This window comes from Aspergillus caelatus (genome assembly GCF_009193585.1).
Source record: "Aspergillus caelatus strain CBS 763.97 unplaced genomic scaffold BDV27scaffold_190, whole genome shotgun sequence".
NCBI lineage: Eukaryota > Fungi > Ascomycota > Eurotiomycetes > Eurotiales > Aspergillaceae > Aspergillus > Aspergillus caelatus.
In genome coordinates this window covers 54744-74006 of record NW_022475453.1, presented here as the reverse complement: position 1 = coordinate 74006, position 19263 = coordinate 54744, and the positions used below count along the sequence as shown (strand labels likewise).

The following is a 19263-nucleotide window of genomic DNA, read 5'->3' as shown; positions in this document are numbered from 1 at the left end:
CCCTGATCAGTTGAAACTAACATCTGCCACAGCGGTCCTGTGCGCCCTATCGACTGTGAACGCTCTCTGGAACCTGAAGTCCAAGACCCCGGCGAAGGACCAAGGTCAACCTGATGATCGTAAATAATTGATGGTTTCTATGAAATCCAGTAATAAAAGCAACATAGCATCTGAACTAAAATACTACGGGTGCGTTAATAGAAGGGTATATAAGGGACGGATGAGAGGACGAGTTCTGTGGGGGGGAAAAGCGATATCCTAACGACTGCTTCCAATTTCTTTTTGGGGTTTCTCAGGGTTTCAGAATTATGATAACGACGAAGCAAACGGTTCACTTGAAACACTGTCTCTTCATTTTACTGTCTGTTTGTTCTCGGCCTTGTTAGCAGTTTCAACTCTCTTCGTGAGATAGATGTTTCTCCAGCTCCACTGGTATAGGCAAACTGGTTTCTAAATTCACAAAATCGTGAGAGGAAAAGCTATCCCTGGTCACTCAGACTACATATCCTTCTCATCTCAAGGGTTCTCTTTATCTCAAAGAGCACTTCACCCCGGGGAATAACCCTCTATCGAGGATACTCGTAGCATTAGGTACCCTCTGGTCTCGGTGTTGAGTCGGTTTTCTTAGGGTTGATCAGGTAAACTCGCTTTAGGTACGGACTAGAGTCACTAGGCGTCAGGCTACGATAGTCGGCTTAAGTAGTCCGGGTACGTCTATGCATGACCTCGGCTTGGGGAAGCTCCTTTCGGGTGTTTATACTCCTCGTAGTAGTGTAGTTGAATTTTCGCGTTGTTCCAGGCAAGGATCATAGCTCAATCGTGTCTTGGAACTAATACCTTCTTGCAAAGAACGGTGGTAACCTGTATATCTACACAGTTCAGCACAAGCAATGTGTTTTTGACGTAAAAGCTACCGGATAGCAAAGCAACATGCATCTTTTCCTTATAGAATTTCATAATTTCAAACTCTTTCATCCATCGGAAGCAAGGCGGGAATCCTTTGGGGGCCAAAAACGCCAGGGCCACTAATGAAACGATTATATTCAACTGGACGCTAAAGAAGGCAAGAAGAATGCGGATCAGATTCTAAGCCCACTTCGGTCTCAGCCTCGTGTACCTACCTTTTGTTTCTCACCAACAATCTTCTTCAGGCCATTTGCGACATCAGGAAAGTTTCCACCCGTTAAACTGGGGCATCGTGGTTGAAGGAGAACAGTATAGCTAAGGTCCAATACTCCATAGTCGGTTTTCTTTGCTATCTTCTTCTTTTCCCTGTTAAATACGAAGAGTTTTGACTTAATGGCGGGGGATATCAACATCAACAAAGCTGCAATACAACCCTGGACAGCCCTTCCATCATCATCATGGCGGCTCCAACCAAAGTACTCCAATTTATCACTGAGTGCATCTGAAAGAGACGGTAAAGACGATGCGCCCAGTAGATTGAAAACCAGATCGAAAACGTCCCTCGACTTACCGGGTGCACCGCGTCGGGATCATCAGGAGGGCGAAGAATGGATCAAGGGCGCTTTGTTCTGTACCTGGGGAGCAGGTATAATCCTTGCCCTGAACTTCATCATGGCAATTGTGGCAACGGGGATCGGCTACTCTAAACCGTCGAACAAGGGACACTTCGAGTCAATCGCCTTGTACGATGGGAACTGTTCGCTTTCAAGCCACTGGGCGACGGGATTGCATTTGGTTATCAACGTACTCAGCACGCTGCTACTGGCAGCCAGCAACTATGTCATGCAGTGCTTGGGCGCCCCGTCGCGTTCCGACGTCGATCAGGCCCACAAGCAACGGAAATGGCTTGATATTGGCACCTTCAGCATGCGGAACTTCGCCATCATGGACGGGCGGCGAAAGATCCTGTGGACTCTTCTGCTAATAAGTTCAACCCCAATCCATATGATGTGGGCAGAGAAGACCCCTGTATGAGGCCTTGGCATCAATAACCAATCGCTTAGATACAATTCGGTAGTTTTTTCCTCCATCTCCACTCTTGACTATGTGACGGTTTTGATCCCCGAGGACTTGGCATCCAGTGAGTCCTTGGCGTCCAGTGAACGATTGGCTGGAGGCGAGAATGCGGCAGATAGCTTCACTCAGGTGGTTGGCACCAGCCCCATTCATCTTCAGGCCGAGATCTTCAACGGCACCTTTCAAAACACGAGCGTCCAGGACTGTATGGACAAGTATAACGCGGAGTTTAATACTCAACTTGGAACCCTCATCTTCACTGTCGACCGGCGCTATTTTCATAACACCAGCAGTCTCCTCGGCTCGATCGGCGACACAGTAAGCTCAAATACTCCGATATACACTTATCTACAGTCCTTGGGAAACAATAATGGACAGTCCACTGCGCACAAAGCGATAAATGATGGTAACGTGACGGTACACGGCCTTCATTGGGCATACCGTCCTTGGAACTTCTCAATGCCAGACCCTTTACCGGAGTCGAACACCTACAACTTCACTCTCAATACGACGGCTTTTTTGTATAACTCTGATAAATATAGCGATACCTTGAACCACGACATCAGTGTGCTCACCGCTTATCTGACCATGTACAACCCTGACCAGCAGTCCCTGGGTACATTTCTGGCTACCCCTTCTCATTGGGCGAATAGCTCTTGGGCAGCAAATATCACGTTTGAGCTGGATAACCGGCCAGTCTATCCACAAACGGTATATGCAAACACTATAGGTCATGTCACACAGCTTCCTCTTTCCGGCTGCATGACCAAAGGCAAAGACCAACGTTGTCAATTATTTTTTAGTCCACCTATCGCCATAGCGGTAATTGTCTCTAATGTGATCAAGGTGGTCTGCATGTATCTTACTGCCCGGACTAGCAGGAAGAACATTCTCTTGACCGTCGGTGACGCCCTCTCCTCGTTTTTGACGTCACCAGACCCAACTACAGAAGGCCAATGTCTCGTATCGCGGGCAGACATATCTTGTGGTCAAACATCGTGGACTGCAATGACGATCTGGTCGAGACTTAATCAATCCAAGGGATACCGTCAGCAGGAGTCTGTGGGGAGTACAGCAGACATTCCCTTGATAGATACTCTCTCCAGAACGAATACTCCTTTTATGGATTGTCCCAAGATGCTCCCAGACAAGATGCGATGGTATCAAGCTGCTAGTGCCAAGCGCTGGACAGCTACTCTCGGTTTGTGAGTCCCCTAATCCGTCTGGCCATCTCAAATTTGTTACCTAACTAGCTAACATATTCTAGCCTTGGTGGCTGCGTGGCAACCTCTACCTTCCTCCTCGTGCTCTCTCTAACTTCTGCTACCAATGGTTCCATCCCAAAGGCATGGACACTCGGATTTGGAAAGGCCAGCGGACAGACCATGGTCCAGGCTCCTGGTATCTCGACAGCCATGATCTCACTAGTACTGCTGAGCAACACGCCCCAGATGGTGCTTTCTATCCTCTACTTCCTCTGCAACAGCCTCATGACCTGCATGCTGATTGCCGACGAGTACGACGACTACGCCACACAGCGCAAACCTTTACGCGTCTCCTGGCCCAAGGGCCAACAGCGCTCAACATATTACCTTAGCCTGCCCTATCGCTACAGCGCCCCGCTAATCTTATTCTCCGTCATGATGCACTGGCTCCTGTCGCAGAGCATCTTCTTCGTCAACATCCAGTCTTATGACGTACACGATAAATTGTCCACATTTAGGTCCAGTCGCGGCTGCGGCTATTCACCCATTTCTATCTTCATTGGACTTCTCGTCTCTTCTGTCGCTATCTTGGCTCTCCTGGGGCTGAGCTGCCGACGGCTGAAGTCCCGCATGCCACTGGCGACGCATTGTAGTGCCGCCATCAGCGCCGCTTGTCATCCCCCACCGGATGATCACGACGCCGCTCTGAAGCCGGTGATGTGGGGAGAAGTACCGCGAGATATGTCCGATGGGCCGGACGGAGATCGCTCAACAGCGTATACTGGAGCTGGTCCGGTTTCGTTGGAGGTCTATGCTCACTGCACTTTCACGTCGAAGGAGGTCGTTACCCCGAACCCGGTTCGTCTGTATCGTTGAGCTCCCTGGTGGGGCTATGTATAGTACTCCTTGGATGGATGATAATTTTATGTGTAATATTAGGTTTTAGACTACGATCATGGATTTTATGGGTTACGTATCTTAATGCCGCAGTGAGTACCAAATAAGTTAACTACGGGGGGAATCTACCAATATTATATACAACTTGGGATTCAAGCATAGGGTTTCGAATGAGAGATGGGTTGTATATGTACTAAACAGAATGAATAGGTGATTGATTACTAAATCAAGGTACACTGGAAGGCGAGTGACTGACTATGGTAAGCTTTGAAACTGTCTAAACATTATCCCCATGGCAGGGTACCATTGCCTGTATCCAGTCTAGCTAAAGTTCATGAGATTGGGGAACTAGGTGATCGTAATGAGGCGATGATAGAGGAGGCAACAGCCTACGTACCGAGCATCTATACCAATAAATGACTCGCTCGTCCTGGTGATCATTTACATCTATTCTTATATAGAGGAAGATTGCCAGGGAGAAATTCCGTTTCCAGTAAATATGTTTTCGATTAGTGGTCGCATTGTCATACCCGAATTCCTATAGAACCAGACCAGCAGGAATATATATATAAAACCCATTACCACAAAAGATTAGCCCGCACAACAACAAGAGAATTATCGTATCACAGAGACAGAAACTATATTTTTAAAGATTCTAATAGACTCAAGAACGTATACTGAGCAAGAATAATCGAGCCAGCTTCATGTTAAGGGCTCAGAGTGTCGACATTGAAGAGGAGAAAATGCTTTACAAACTTGGTTCTCCTTGAACATATACCATGGTTCAGATGATTCTATCATCCAATGGGGCGGTAGCTCAGTGGTAGAGTGGAAGATTGCAATAACCTGATTGGTTAACCAAATATTGCAACCTATCTTTAGGTCGCCGGTTCGAACCCGGCCCGTCCCTTGTTCTTTTTGTTTTTCTTGGGTGTTTCCTTTTTTCTTTTTCTTAGGCAAGAAGAACACAAAGTAACCATTGGCCGCCTAGTTACCTAGTTATGTGGTGTATCCTCGTCGGTGTTGTGCTGGTAAACCTCATTTGACCGACTCTCTAAATTGTATAATCTCATTCCAAGATACACAAAATTAACATAAAAATACTTCTTCTTCAACCATACAGTTAACCTACGTAGTTTCTACCTGTTATTCATCTGTGTTAATATTACCCTATATAACATAGCCTCCTAAAGATATAACTAGTCACATGGACCGTTGCCTAACTCCATGTAAAGCCACGTAACTTCGCCCCCAAATATCAATCAACTCCCCACCTCACTCTTTTAACTCACTATCAGACTGCGAGGCAAATGCTACAATGAGCTCCAACTACAGTGCAGAAGATCTCGATGCCATCGTCGAATTGGCTAATACAGTGCAGAAGCACTATATCGACGTGCCAGACCAATACAAAGCTATTTTGGACGAGTGAGTTAAGTCAGATAACTAGAGGTCAATGCAGGGTAATTAGGTTGTAGACAACTGACAGGCTGATAGTGTTAAGCGACTGTCTAAGCAGCTGCGCGAGACTGAAGATGGGGATTCCGATGACTCTCTAGGGGAGCAAACCTTGAACGATATCACTAAAGGTTGTCGTGATCTACTACAAGAGCTGAACGCATATCTGGGGTATTTATCTGCGAAGAAAGCTCTGTCAAAACAATATGAAGGAGGGCCCGTTGATTTTAAGACTACAATTGGTGAAACCGTCCTTCTAATTGCAGCGAAGCAAGGATTTAAAGAAATTGTCCGGTTCCTCCTAGACCAAGGAGTCTCTCCTGACCCCAAAGACAGAGCGGGGCGAACACCCCTCCATCATGCAGTGGCAATGGACCATACCGAAGTAGTCAAGATGCTTCTCAAGGCCGGAGGTGACATAGAGACAACAGACCTGGCGGACCATATCCCATTGATGTTCGCAGCACCCTGCGGAAATGACGAGGAGAACAGATCGGGCCACACACCTCTGATTTCTGCAATAGAAGGCGGGAATAAGGCGATGGTAAAGCTTCTTCTCGAAGCGGGTGCCGACCCGGACCATTACACCGATGATTATGTCCCATTGATCTCTGCAATAAGGACTCCCAAGATGGAAATCTTTACACTGTTGCTCGACAAAGTCTCTGATCTAGATCATGTCGATGGAAGGGGCGAAACTCCGCTGATGCATGCTGCAGGTTGGCACAATAGGATGGGAGAGCTCCTCCTGGAGCGAGGAGCAAGATTGGACGTTGAGAATAAATACGGTGAAACTGCGATGTCCATTGCTTCGCGGCGTGCAAACGAACCATTGCTTAGATTGCTCCTAGGGAAGATTCCTGGTCAGGAGTATGTGAATGCGAAGGGTCAAGGTTTACTGCATTTTGCTGCAGGAAGCGACCTAGAAGGTGGGGATGAGGCCATGGTCCGCTTTCTTCTGGCGAGGGAGGGACTAACTCGCGACCGGAAAGTCGCGGATGCTCAAAGCGGGCTGCACGGCGCCGCATGGAAGGGGTATACTACCATACTGGACATACTGCTTGGGATAGACGGCGTGGATGTCGACAGCAAGGACGAGGATGGCTACACGGCGCTCTGGCTGGCTGTTCGATGGGGGAGGGAGGATGCCGTCGAGCTCCTTCTCGATAAATATGGGGCAAGTCTCGATGTTCCTAACGGCGATATGGAATGGACAGCATTTCAAGCAGCTATCTATTATGAAAAGCCGGAAACTGCGCGGATGCTCCTGGCGAGGGGCGCTAATCCCAACAGCAGGGACCGCTACGGTCGAAGCCCCCTATCCTGGGCGGTAAATATCGAATGGGATGACTGTCATGATGGTATTGGTTCAACCATAGTGCCGTTGCTTCTTGAAACAGATGGCGTGGATGTCAACAGCCAAGACAAGATGGGTCGCACTCCCCTGTTCTGGGCTCTCTTATCCGCCATCTACCTGGTGCACGCCCCAGAGAAAGCAAGTATGTACGAGGACGGCGTTCAGCTCCTTCTTGAGAAGGGTGCCAGAGTAGACAGCCGCGATGATTCTGGGAGGACCCCTATATTCTACGCGGCGATGGTGAAACGTGCCGCACTGGTCCAAATGTTCTTGGATAAGGGCGCAGAGCCAGACTGCAAGGATGCTGACGGTAGAACACCGCTTTCTTATGCAGTGGAACCATTCAATGTTACTTGGCTTGCGGAGTACAAAGAAGAAAATGAGGATGAATGGGAGCCTGATTGGTCATGTGACCAGTTGAGCAAGGTCGTCCAAGCACTTCTTGCCAAAGGATCGGACCCATTTTGTCAAGATACAAAAGGCCTAACACCACTCTCACGCGCAGAAAAGAAGCTTGAGAAAGGGAATGAAGTTTTGGTTCTGCTCAGGGACACCTCCGGTCGAGGTTTAGGCTTGTAATTCAACACAGTACTTCTAGATAACAGTAGTAGAATACCAGGGAGTAGTTAAGAACGAACCCCCAAACCTACAACAGTGTACCAGAGTAACAGAGATGCGTTCTCTCGGCAGTGGAGTGGGTGTCAAGAAATGTGGGTGTTTTCAGTCTTATCGTCGGTTTACTGACATGTGTCCTAAACTCAATTGCAAACCGAGTGATAGATTCTTATAGTACTTTCTTAACTACCTTTCAACCGAGTGACAGCGACAGTCATGGTGTCTTCTTAGGTGTTATACTTACTATGTGAAGCTAGAAATATCCTATTGCTGGGTTGGGGCATGATTTCTGCTGATATCTAATAGCACAACGATTGCAGCAACTAAACAACGTGCCACGCTGTTAGAGCAGGTATTGTTGTTGATATTTTGATATGTAAATTAGGAAAAAGGAAAACAATAATAATAGGCTAAGGTATCGAAGGCGTGTGCTATGAATAGACAGATCGACTGTGTGGCAGCCAACAGTTCGCATTCAACAAAATTATCCTGTCAAATCCAGTTTTCATAATGACGATCCTTAGCTGCCCATTACCTGTTGTAAGCTGCTCACAGTAATTGGAAATACAAATCCAATTTTCCTGTCGTAAACATAAGTTGAGGATGAATTCGGGGACCGGATGATATGCCCCAGCCATCCCTTTTATGCCCAGGAATGCGGAAGGGGCCGTTCTCCCTACTCTCCACAAACCTTTGTGAGTTGCAATTGTACGTACAAAGAACAGATCCCGAAAGTCAATTCTTGTGAAGGGGTCAAAACATTTAGTAACCGACTTCATGGAATAGGTTGTAGATGTCTGGGTATTGGCTTTGTTTGTTGTTGTTGTTATTGAACTTGCATTCCGAAGTAAGGGGGAGGCGTTCTGTGGCTTCCGTTGTTTTGAATTCTCAAGGACAAAATGAAAACAAGAGAATAATTGCCAAGAAGATGGCAACAGTGAGATTTCAGCTGCGGCGATTAGATCCGCCAGTGAAGACTGTGTCTATCATGCCACGAGACATCATCACAACAACGGAAACAATATCCTACATGAAACCTTTACCGAAGACAGCTGGCATTGACTCAGTAATCATGCCGTGCCATGTCAATAGTGCACGATCCACGCAGCAAGGGATATGCATATTTTTGAACTCGGATTGGCCTATCCGCATGCAGGAAGAGCTACAATTGAACTTACATTCCAGGCACAGCGCGCCGAACTATAAAGATCGCGCGCTTCACGAGCCATTCGAGATTTTTTCTTTGTTTGAGCATCGACACGACACGACACGACACGACACGGGCTGTTTCATATATCGGCAATATGGTTATGAGGTCACTCAAGTTTTGGGCGTCCAGCCTTCTCTACGCGACCCTTCTGAGAGAATGCCACGCCCAACAATCTGATGCCAGCATTGGCTCTGAGCTTGGTCGCCAGCTGTCAAGTGATGCTAGCATTTACTTCCCTGGAAATGATCTGTTCAATAATGCTACTGCGCGGTGGTCGCAGTATGGCAAGCCGAACATCAGTGTGGTTGTGGAGGTTGCGAACAAGTGGGATGTTGCTAAGACGGTGCGTTTCTCATAGGTGTCATGGGCATTGTTGTATGCTGATTGAAATTAGGTCAAATATGCCACCAAACACGACGTACCATTCATTGCCATCAACGGTGGCCATGGAAATATTGAAACCCTGGAAAATGTTCACCAGGGAATTGAGATTTGGCTGCACAAGCTTAACTCCGTTGACATCGCAGACGATACAGCTACCTTCGGTGGTGGTATCCTCTCCCATCAGGTGATTGAGTCCTTATGGGCAGCCGGTAAACAGACTGGTGAGTTCTAATATGACCATTTGCACCATTGCGGGCACCAGCTAATCATCCCAAAAGTGACCGGTGTCTGTGACTGCACTGGATTCCTCGGACCCGCTCTTGGTGGTGGCCATGGGTACCTGCAGGGACGCCACGGCCTCATCGCAGATAACTTCGTTTCCTTGGAAGTCGTGACTGCTGATGGAAAGATTCGAACCGTGACGCGAGACGGGCCCGAGTCCGACCTGTTCTGGGCGATGCAGGGCGCTGGCCACAACTTTGGCATTGTAACCTCTGTCACCCAGAAGATCTATGACGTGCCAGGAAATGGTGTATGGTCCTTTGTCAAGCACACTTACACCCAGGACAAGTTGGAGCTTCTCTTCCAGTACCTCAATATCCTAGGATGGAATGGACAGCGCGTTGACGTGATGTACTGGGCTACCATTTCCCGCGACGCGGAGATTGATCCTGTCAACGTAAGCCATGCTACCCCCTATCGCAGATGCTCATGAGACTAATCAATGACTGCTAGCCCATAATCGACATCTTCGTCCTGCAGGAGGGCGTCGAGACCATGGATCCAACTGTATCGCAGTCTTTCCTCAACTTTGCCCCTGTGAAGACCGTAACACACACCGGCCCGTATGTGGACATTTCCAAGTGGACAGAGTTCAACATCGGCTCGCGGGCTTGTGACAAGGGTGACGAAGGCCCTCAAATTGTCCGTTTCCCCCTCAACCTGAAGAGCTACAACTTGGAGGCTCTGCGCAGCGCATTCAATGCCTTCGCCGAGGAAACCGTTGCCCACCCCGATTTCGAACATTCTACTATTATGCTCGAGGGGTACTCCAACCAAGGTGTCCAGGCAGTCGACGAGGCCTCCACCGCTTACGCTCACCGTGCCGACACCATCCTCGTCTCTTCTGTTATCATTTTCGAGCAGGAGACAGACCGGCCCGCAGCCGAGACCTTCGGTGACCGCGTGCGCGATATCCTCCACGAGGGAAGCGGCGAGGCTGAGAAGCATGTGTATGTGAACTACGCATCTGGTGACGAGCCGCTGGAGTCTATGTATGGATATGAGCCGTGGAGACAGAGCAAGCTGTCCGCGTTGAAGAGGAAGTACGATCCTGAGAACAGGTTCGGATTTTACGCGCCTATCCCTGCGGCAGGATTTTAATTCTTGTACATGTTTCATATTTTGCATCTTGCACAGAGTTTCTGGTTTGTGTTTCTTAAGGTGTTAATTATACAGGAGTAATGTATAGTTTAATTGTTAATTTGTACTTTATACTACAGAATCGCTTCTACTGCGTCAACAGGAAAGAGGGGCAGACGTAATTACATGGCCTGTCAGTCTTAAATCAGCTCATTTTGTATATCTATGTCTAAAGAGTCTTACGACTTCCCTATGAATACAATCACCAAGTAGATGACAAATACCCCGGCCAATCTATCTCGCCCTATTCTCCAACAGATAACACCCTGCTTACTGGTCCATCTTCATCCCAACTCTCAACAGCACCAACCAACAGGGCAAAATATTCCATACAACGAGCACAACAACAACAACAACAACAACAACAACAACAGGGTTCTTCTTTGAGTTCAAACGCAACTACAACTTTGCCACTGAGGACCGAAAGTACTAGATAATACCACTTGTGGGCGTCGAAAAGCGCTATGTCGCTGATGTCGTGGGTAATAGGAAGCTGTCGTGCGATACTACGCCTAGACATCGCTTGGATTTGGTTGTCAAGGCTGTGGAGCTGCCTGGCCCTAGTCGGGAGCCTTTTGGGAAGTTTGTAGCTGAGTGTGCTATTAAGGTGTGGCGGATGCTCCTCGTCGATTTTTATATTAGAACTCTCTGATTTGATTCATGAGAAGCGCTTCACCGGAGGTATAAGATGAGCAAGGGACTGGAGGTCATACCATCTACAAAGAGCGTGGAACAAAGAGATGTGTAACGGGATAATAACAAGCGATTGAATGCATAAGCACACCTTACTATCTTTATCTGAGTCAAAAGATAGAATGAATCCTCTCATTCCTCAACACAGTCTGCACCGTCTCCCTCCCCTCAATCCTCCGCGCCAGCTCAGTAAACTTGGCATACGCCTGCATTTCAACTTCCGCCCTGACTCCTATCCGATAAGCAAAATACAAGAAGACATCAGCAGCAGTAAAGCTCTTCCCAACGGCATACTCCCCAACCAACTTCTCCTCAATTAACGCAAAACAATTCCGCATAATTTCGAATCCTCTTCTCTTAATCATCTCCAAGTGCTTCTCCTCAGTCGAAACAGTCCACCGTCCCGGCCTGAAGAAATGGCTAATGCCCCCCGCATGAACCGTTCCTGCTACATAATTCATCCATTCATGAACCCGGGCCGTCTCAATCGGGGTTCGGCCCAGGAGGTTTGCTTCCGGTGCCAGGTTGGAGATAACCATCGAGACAACTGGGACTTCCGTGATGACCTCGTCGTCGAGAGCGATGACGGGGACGCGGCTTTTAGGGTTGATTTTGCGGAAGCTTTCAGGGAAGCTCTCGTCGGTTCCTTCCATTTCAATTCGGATGGGTTCGAAAGTGGTATTTGTTTCGTGGAGGAGGATGTGGGGGATGATGGAGCAAGCGTCCGGGGCGTAGAAGAATTTGATATTGGGCATTTTGGGCTGGTACGTTGTGCGTTTTACTTGAGTTTGATATTATAGTTGCGTTGGGTTGGGGTGTGAAGCTGAGAAGTGCTGAGTGGGGGTTCCTCATATATTTATACCTCGTGTTTTGGCATTTTCTGGGCATGATTTGATAGTCATTGAAACTGACTCATCGTGGAAAACTATTTCCGCCATCTCTCATTTCCACCATTAGAGAAGTAGAACCACAGTTATTCAAGTGCGCTATACATAGAATCACTGGTCTTGCATAATTTAAAATATCCATGGTTATGATTATGTGGAAATCATAAATGTTTAACCATGCCACCACTAAAAACATTATCCGGATCGAGTCTGCTTTTCAAACGTTTGAGATTTTCCGTAGCTTGCATACCAAAGAACTGCTCCACGTCGATCTGTTCCGGCGGGAAGAAGCTCGGAAATCCCCCGTCCAACGCAAGCCCACGTTCTTCAAGTTCTCTGCTCAACCGTTTTGCCCAGTGGGTGGCATCTGTAACAGCAGCAGAGCCGGCTTCTGCACCGGAATGTGTTCCGCCATGGAACCCTAGGATGACATGCGGGAATCTATTTGGAAAGCAGGTACTGAAGTCATTATGTGTCTTCGTTCGTATGCCCTTGCCATGATTGTTGTGGATGATGATTGCTGATAAAGGGTGGATTGGTGGATGGTGGGAGAAGATTGCTCCGACCTCAGGATTCAGTCCTCGAATGTTTCGACTGCAGAAGAATGTAGCAGACGATGAGTCTCCGACACCATAGGCTGCTGCAGTGGCTAGTAGAAGAAGGTTAGCCCTAAACGCTTCCATATCACAGGCTGGTCGGGATATTAAAACATACTCTCTTCGACAGTATTCGCTAGAACTCGACCCAGACCTATCATTTTCCGAAGAAAGATTTTAGCCGGCTCTAAATCTCCATCTACTGCAGTCCAACACCAGAAGAATGTAAAAGAAGGCTCAGAAACAATCCCCTGCAACATATCCGGATGCGCAACAATGCCATCCCCACTGAACTCATCAGGAAGCCCCCCCGCAGCAATTCTCTCAAAATCTTCAAAGACCGAAACCACATCGGAAAGCGGAAACGCTAAATAGCCTGCATACAGCGTCGGTGCTGGATACACTTTCACCCTCAGCTCAACTATGACACCGAAATTGCCCGCCCCTGCTCCCCGTAGAGCCCAGAGTAGCTCTTGGTCATCGTCGGTGTCGATGATCTCCCCACCCGTTACGACCATTCTTGCACCAACGATCTGGTCCACGCCGAATCCATATGTCCCGACGTAGAATCCATATCCGCCGCCACAGGCCCAGGACACGTACCCGACAGTCTTCGATTGGCCCGTTGGTGTGAAGAGTTGGTGAGCGGATAGAAATTGTTGCAGTGCTCCTGCAATGACGCCGCCGCCTACGTGTGCACTGGTTCTATCTGGGGAGATGGTGATGGAATCCATAGCTCGCATGTCGATAACGATCCCGTCGGCGACTACTGAGCGACCGAAGAAATCATGACCCCCGGAGCGAATGGTGAGGGGGGTACGTTTGGCTGAGCATAGTTGGACAACTTGCGAGACTTCTTCCTCTGTCTGGGGGCGGACGATGGCTAGGGGCTGGTCCGTGAGGGCACGATTGTAGGACACACGGTAATGCTCGAATTCTGGGTTTGATTTTGTATATACTGGAAGGGTTGGGATGAGCTTCGATAGCTCCTGAATAACTGATGCTTCGTGCTGGTCCATATCTGATCGGAATGAGTGATTTTGGCTTGTGTACGAACACCTAGTCTGCCACCTACACTTGTTTTATACATACGGCTATGGGCGGTTTATCTTTCTAACCTGTATCTTTGTAAATCATTGACCAAGTGAGGTTCTAGGCTCTTCCACCTAGCGCACCGGCTGTTGCCTTGTTTCGCACCGACGTCTCTGTGACTTACGAGGGGGATCACACCGGCTCCATAGCCAGTAAGACTCAAGTTCAACTGTAGAATACAAATATGGAGTCGTCAACCATGGTTACTCTCGGTCAAGTAGTTTTGGCATTTCATTTGGTCGATCCAATATCCACCAGGGCCCACCCGACCTTCCATATTTGGATAGAATGCGAGCAAGTGGGTCTTTGATACTGAAACAGAAATGCGAGCGATCGGGAATCTCAGCCATCCCGTGGTTTATGCCGCAGCAAAGTAGAATTTGACTGCTATCCTCTCATGCTATTGTGCTTGTGGTGCTATTTGGACTGACTGAACGCTCACACCCCAAAAAGAGGGTACGAGAAGTGTAAAGGATACTCAGGTATGGTTGAATGTCCGATATGCCAAAAGCCCGTCCTTTTGTCAAAAATCAATCGCCACCTCGATTCTGGATGCAAAGGATTCTTTGAACCTGTGCTCTCTTCGGGCAAAATATCTCGTGAGCTTAATCCGGGACGCGGCCATCCCCACGAAGCTACGTTCATCGATCCTGTTAATGATAAGGAACGATCCGGCAGCGATCAACCTACTATACCAACTGCCAGACAATTATTCAAAGAAAGTACGAAGAGAGTATCCGATCAGCATGAGAACGGCCAAGAAGAGAACCGAGATTCCAAGACGGAACATTCAACGAAGCGACTTAAGCCGGAAAATGCACCATTGGCAGAGCGTGTTCGCCCTAGATGCTTTGACGATATTGTCGGCCAGAGTCACCTCATAGGGCCTAATGGAACTATCCGCCAGTTTGTTCACGAGGACAAAATTCCGAACATGATACTCTGGGGGAGCTCGGGAACTGGCAAAACCACAATCGCTCGCATTATTGGATCTGTCTCGAAAAGAAGATTCTATGAGATCGGTAGCATGGTCACGACAGTCACAGAGTACAAAAACATCATTGCAAAGGCCTTGAAGGATTTGGACACAGAACGAAAGCCATCTATTGTGTTTTGCGACGAGATACACCGTATTACCAGGCCACAGCAAGACATACTCCTCGATGCCATCCGAAACGGTAGCATTATTCTGATTGGAGCTACAACGGAGAATCCATCCTTGACAATCCGCCATGGACTCGTTTACAAATGTACAGTTTGCACTCTCACCAAGCCAAGAGAGGCGGACGTACGGAATATGCTTCATCGAGTGGCTGAAGAACGGGGCTTACATTCCCATCTCCTCGACGATGAATTCCTCGGATACCTGTCAAGTTTCGCCGATGGTGATTGCAGGTTGTCGCTAAACCTTCTAGAGATAGCACACGACCTATCTAAACGAAACGGGATGACCGGAGAAAGATTGAGAAATTCAGTAACAATGCATCTAAACTACGACCGCTCGGGTGACCAGCACTACGATACTATCTCGGCCTTCCACAAGTCAATCCGAGGCAGTGACGCTGATGCTGCACTGTACTACCTCGCGAGAATGCTCAAGTCTGGTGAAAATCCACTATTCATCGCGCGTCGTCTTATTGTAGCAACGTCGGAGGACATAGGACTTGCTAACAATGTCTTGCAAACTTATGCAACTTCGGTATACTCCATGCTTGAGAAGGTGGACATACAAGATGCACAGACCTCCCTGGCGCAATTGGTTATTATGATGTGCTTATCGAAGAAGAGTACTCGTTCATATAGAGGCTTGAATAATGCTTTTGCTTGTCTGAAAGAACCTGGGGCTGCTGATGCGCCTATCCCTTATCACCTTCTTCCTATTAGTTCGGAAGCTAGAACAGTTCTCGAAGAAGGTTCTAAGCATCATGCAATGTACACCGGCAAGAAAACGAACCATTTACCTGAATGTCTGGAGGGGCGGAAGTTCCTGGAAGATACTGATTTCTTATTCAAAAGAGACCCTGATCTTACGTATTGATGAATTTTCGGCACATACGTATAAACATTTAGCATTTCTAAACTAGTCATAAGTATTTGCCCCGAGAAAATATGACCATCTGGCTATGAACTGTTGTCTTCATTAATAAGATATTCATATCTGCTGCTTACCAAACCTTCACCAAACTGTATAGCTGTATATAAGCGCGTATATACTTCAATAACTGATAGCCGCAGCCACTTAAATCATTCCAGGTCTGAAGAGAAGAGTAAAATTGTACACTTTATTTTCAGGAAAAATACAACAGCACGGTCTTTACATTGCTGGTGGCGTGTGCTTATGAGGCCGGTGTCGCATTTTGGAACTCCCCAGTCACAAGTGTGGGTGCTTCATAATCATACTAACTCGTTGAAGTATTGTAAGGAGTGGTTGACCAACCGTGAAGCGGAAAGGAGGGGTTATCTGGAACAAGCGGCGTTGATGCGCAAACCCACCCGAACTTCCCATTTGGTACAGAATGCGAGGTCTAGATGATACCTTATGGAAGCTAGGAAAAGGTTAAATAATGCTAACTGTGAGCCGTAAAGGTGTTCTTCGACGTCCCCTGGCTTTAACATTCCATCGAATATTGAGTTTATCATCCTATACTCAAGGGGAAGGAGCTACTACTAGCTCACTGACAAAATCATCATATACATATTAACCTGTCAGCCAGGCCTCTACAAAGCAATCGCAATGGAAACAGTCAGTTTAGACTCAAGTGACATGTCACGCTTTTCCGACTTCACGATTCTCACCACAACCTACAAAACTGTGCATGGGCACGAAATCACAACGGATATTCTTTACCCTACGATCCTATCGCAAGCTTTTGAGAAGACACAGAAGACCACCAATTGTCCTGTCATTCTAAGATACCACGGTGGTGGCCTTATCTCTGGGTATAGCCTTTTTGCACCCTTCTTCAACCCCTGGTACCTTGAGCTATCCAAGGAATACTCCGCCATCATTGTATCTCCAAATTATCGACTGCTTCCGGAGGCCACAATTTTTGATATATTGGAAGATGTCGAAGATCACTGGAACTGGATGCACAAATTCCTTTCACAGTTCCTAAACGAGCACACCAATGGAGCCATACAACCCGATCTCAACCGCATCCTCACGGCAGGGGATAGCGCCGGAGGCTACCTGAGCATCCAAATGGGACTGAGTCACCCCGGACAGATCCGGGCCGTGAATGCAGTCTATCCTCTAGTCGATATCAAAGCCCCTTACTTTACCGACCAGACAGAAAAAGTCATATTCTCGATGCCTGCAACACCACGAGACACCCTAGCGCGTCATAGTAGAGAGTTCCGTGAAAGGGAAGAGGTTACTAATGAAAAGGTTGTCATTTCGGCACCCAGGGATCCAGAGAGAACTCGATTGATGTTTTCAATCTGTCAGCATGGGCTTCTTGGGCAATTCTTTCCGGGTGATGCTGTTGAACTTTATCCGCTTGAGAGACTTGATGCAGGTGCTAGGTTCCCGAGGGGAGGTGTCTTGGTGCTTCATGGACGGGAGGATTCGGTTGTTCCTGCTGAAGGCAGTTATATGCTGAAGGATAAGATTGATGAGCTTGATAGTGACTTGCGGTTCCGGCTTGTTGTTAGGAATGGTGAGCATGGTTTTGATCATTCGGCTAAATTGCATGATGCGTGGCTGTGGGAGGCTGCTCAAGATGTTATTTGTTCCTGGCTTGAGTAGTGTCTTTATCAAGACGGGAGTACATGAGGCGTTTTGTCCATTTTAGCAAAGGCAGCTTCTAGGATAAACATTTTCTTTCTTACCATACTTCGCTTCTGCGAGATACGATTATAGCGGACTAAATCAAAGTTTCAGATAATATAAAATATTACTTAGTTCATAATTACCAATATACTAGACCGTATTATAGATTATATAATATTTTATATAAGTCTATAACTAGCACTAACTATTATAAGTTCATGTGATGTAATCCACTACTGCCCCCAGGGAATGGTATATAAGAGAGATGCCGAAGAGAGAGATGCCGGGGAGAGAGAGGGATACCGGGGCGTCCTCCAGCAAAGCTTACTAACAAGTTACAGTGTCGACTTACAATTAATAGTGTTTCTTCTTCTTTCAGTGAACCATACGCGGTGCTTGAAGATATAAATACGGAGCTTGGAAGCATTGATCTGCTCAACATTTATTAAGGAGACCAAGAAAAGCCTTGTTGTGCCTTGAGCCGAGTTTAATAAATAAATCTCCCACAAAATTGCCCTCATTTTCTTCAAGTCTCTTGACAGCTATGGCCTCTACTCTCAACGTTACTCACATCGGCACAGCACTGCCATCCTTGAGATCAATGGAGTCAATATGATCACTGATCCTTTCTTCTCTCCTGCCGGAACAACCTTTCCTATTACTAGCGAGTTTTCCCTCGACGTCGATGACGATCCTGCTCCCCGTCTAGACCAACTTCCCGTCATTGATGCTGTTCTGCTCAGCCATGAAGACCATGTTGACAATCTTGATGACCTTGGCCGTCGTCTCCTTGGCGGACGGCGGGTATTCACTACAGTCGATGGCGCAAAGAACCTTTCCCCTCGGCCAGCTGTCCATGGTTTCAAGCCCTGGGAGAAAATGGACGTTGTAATTGGTGGAAAGAAGTTCGAGATCATTGGCACGCCAACCAAGCATATTATTGGAAATGAGTGTACTGGCTTCATCATCACTGGAGAAGGCTTCGGTCACGGTCGCGATGGTCTTCCGAACGCACTTTATATTTCAGGCGACACAGTCTACGTGGAGGAGTTGAAGCAAATGGCTGATCGCTACCATATTTGTGCTGCCGTTTTTAACCTGGGCAACGCCCATGCGCATACAGATTTGGGGGACCTTACCAGCCCCCGCTATCAAATCACTATGGATGGCAAGCAGGCGGCCAGACTTTTCCGTGAAATAAAGGCCGACTACCTGGTACCCATACCCTACGAGTCGTGGCACCACTTCACACAATTTGGTGCGGAACTGCGTCAAGTCTTTCAAGAAGAGAAGATCAACGATCGCGTGTGCTGGCTAAACCCTGGGAAATCTGTGAAAGTTCTCTAATTGCTTAATGCTTCCCAATCTGACTCAGAGATTAGCGGCTGGTGGACGTATGCCGCACCGACGGGAAGGCATTTGAATGTACATCAATTTGGTAGTGTCTAGTCTTTTGTATGTCGCATTTGTGGAGGTGATTTCTAAAGCAAACCCACTTAGGGCCTTTTTCCCCAAATCCTCTTGTGAGAATTGTAGTGAAAGGTTCTCGGGCTTAGACATAGAGTGTTATACAGCAAGTGAACTGAAGGCTTCCTTTGATATAATGTACAATATGTTATACTTGCATTCAAAAGAGAATTAAGGGATGATCTTAAGAAATAGCCAAGTGTAAAATACTAAGGTCTCTGTCAG

General features: G+C 47.4%; 8 protein-coding genes and 1 non-coding gene across 9 annotated transcripts; 7 read left to right on the top strand and 2 right to left on the bottom strand.

Moving 5' to 3' along the window:
* Nucleotides 1-1299: 1299 nt before the first annotated feature.
* Nucleotides 1300-4064, top strand: BDV27DRAFT_167311 (uncharacterized protein; the record flags this gene model as incomplete). Its single annotated transcript, XM_032074447.1, has 4 exons — nucleotides 1300-1916; nucleotides 1971-3184; nucleotides 3251-3255; nucleotides 3330-4064. 4 exons carry the CDS (start codon nucleotides 1300-1302, stop codon nucleotides 4062-4064), a joined length of 2571 nt encoding a protein of 856 aa, XP_031924073.1.
* An 827-nt stretch (nucleotides 4065-4891) lies between these two features.
* On the top strand, nucleotides 4892-4995 carry BDV27DRAFT_t176. Its single transcript has one exon. It is a non-coding gene; the product is annotated as a tRNA-Cys (tRNA).
* Nucleotides 4996-5403: 408 nt separating this feature from the next.
* BDV27DRAFT_161161 (ankyrin repeat domain-containing protein) lies at nucleotides 5404-7479 on the top strand (the record flags this gene model as incomplete). Its single annotated transcript, XM_032073168.1, has 2 exons — nucleotides 5404-5513; nucleotides 5583-7479. The coding sequence occupies 2 exons, from the start codon at nucleotides 5404-5406 to the stop codon at nucleotides 7477-7479; spliced, it is 2007 nt and encodes a 668-aa protein (XP_031924072.1).
* A 1340-nt stretch (nucleotides 7480-8819) lies between these two features.
* On the top strand, nucleotides 8820-10492 carry BDV27DRAFT_161160 (FAD-binding oxidoreductase; the record flags this gene model as incomplete). Its single annotated transcript, XM_032073167.1, has 4 exons — nucleotides 8820-9068; nucleotides 9120-9330; nucleotides 9388-9788; nucleotides 9845-10492. The coding sequence occupies 4 exons, from the start codon at nucleotides 8820-8822 to the stop codon at nucleotides 10490-10492; spliced, it is 1509 nt and encodes a 502-aa protein (XP_031924071.1).
* Nucleotides 10493-11334: 842 nt separating this feature from the next.
* Nucleotides 11335-11877, bottom strand: BDV27DRAFT_148225 (glutathione S-transferase family protein; the record flags this gene model as incomplete). The annotated part of the gene is made up of 1 exon (XM_032070879.1): nucleotides 11335-11877. The coding sequence occupies one exon, from the start codon at nucleotides 11875-11877 to the stop codon at nucleotides 11335-11337; it is 543 nt and encodes a 180-aa protein (XP_031924070.1).
* Nucleotides 11878-12272: 395 nt separating this feature from the next.
* BDV27DRAFT_148224 (FAD-binding oxidoreductase) lies at nucleotides 12273-13726 on the bottom strand (the record flags this gene model as incomplete). The annotated part of the gene is made up of 2 exons (XM_032070878.1): nucleotides 12273-12760; nucleotides 12826-13726. 2 exons carry the CDS (start codon nucleotides 13724-13726, stop codon nucleotides 12273-12275), a joined length of 1389 nt encoding a protein of 462 aa, XP_031924069.1.
* A 557-nt stretch (nucleotides 13727-14283) lies between these two features.
* Nucleotides 14284-15837, top strand: BDV27DRAFT_148223 (DNA polymerase III, clamp loader complex, gamma/delta/delta subunit; the record flags this gene model as incomplete). Its single annotated transcript, XM_032070877.1, has 1 exon — nucleotides 14284-15837. One exon carries the CDS (start codon nucleotides 14284-14286, stop codon nucleotides 15835-15837), a length of 1554 nt encoding a protein of 517 aa, XP_031924068.1.
* Nucleotides 15838-16533: 696 nt separating this feature from the next.
* BDV27DRAFT_148222 (Alpha/Beta hydrolase protein) lies at nucleotides 16534-17547 on the top strand (the record flags this gene model as incomplete). The annotated part of the gene is made up of 1 exon (XM_032070876.1): nucleotides 16534-17547. One exon carries the CDS (start codon nucleotides 16534-16536, stop codon nucleotides 17545-17547), a length of 1014 nt encoding a protein of 337 aa, XP_031924067.1.
* Nucleotides 17548-18115: 568 nt separating this feature from the next.
* On the top strand, nucleotides 18116-18918 carry BDV27DRAFT_148221 (MBL fold metallo-hydrolase; the record flags this gene model as incomplete). The annotated part of the gene is made up of 2 exons (XM_032070875.1): nucleotides 18116-18133; nucleotides 18169-18918. 2 exons carry the CDS (start codon nucleotides 18116-18118, stop codon nucleotides 18916-18918), a joined length of 768 nt encoding a protein of 255 aa, XP_031924066.1.
* Between the last annotated feature and the right edge of the window lie 345 nt (nucleotides 18919-19263).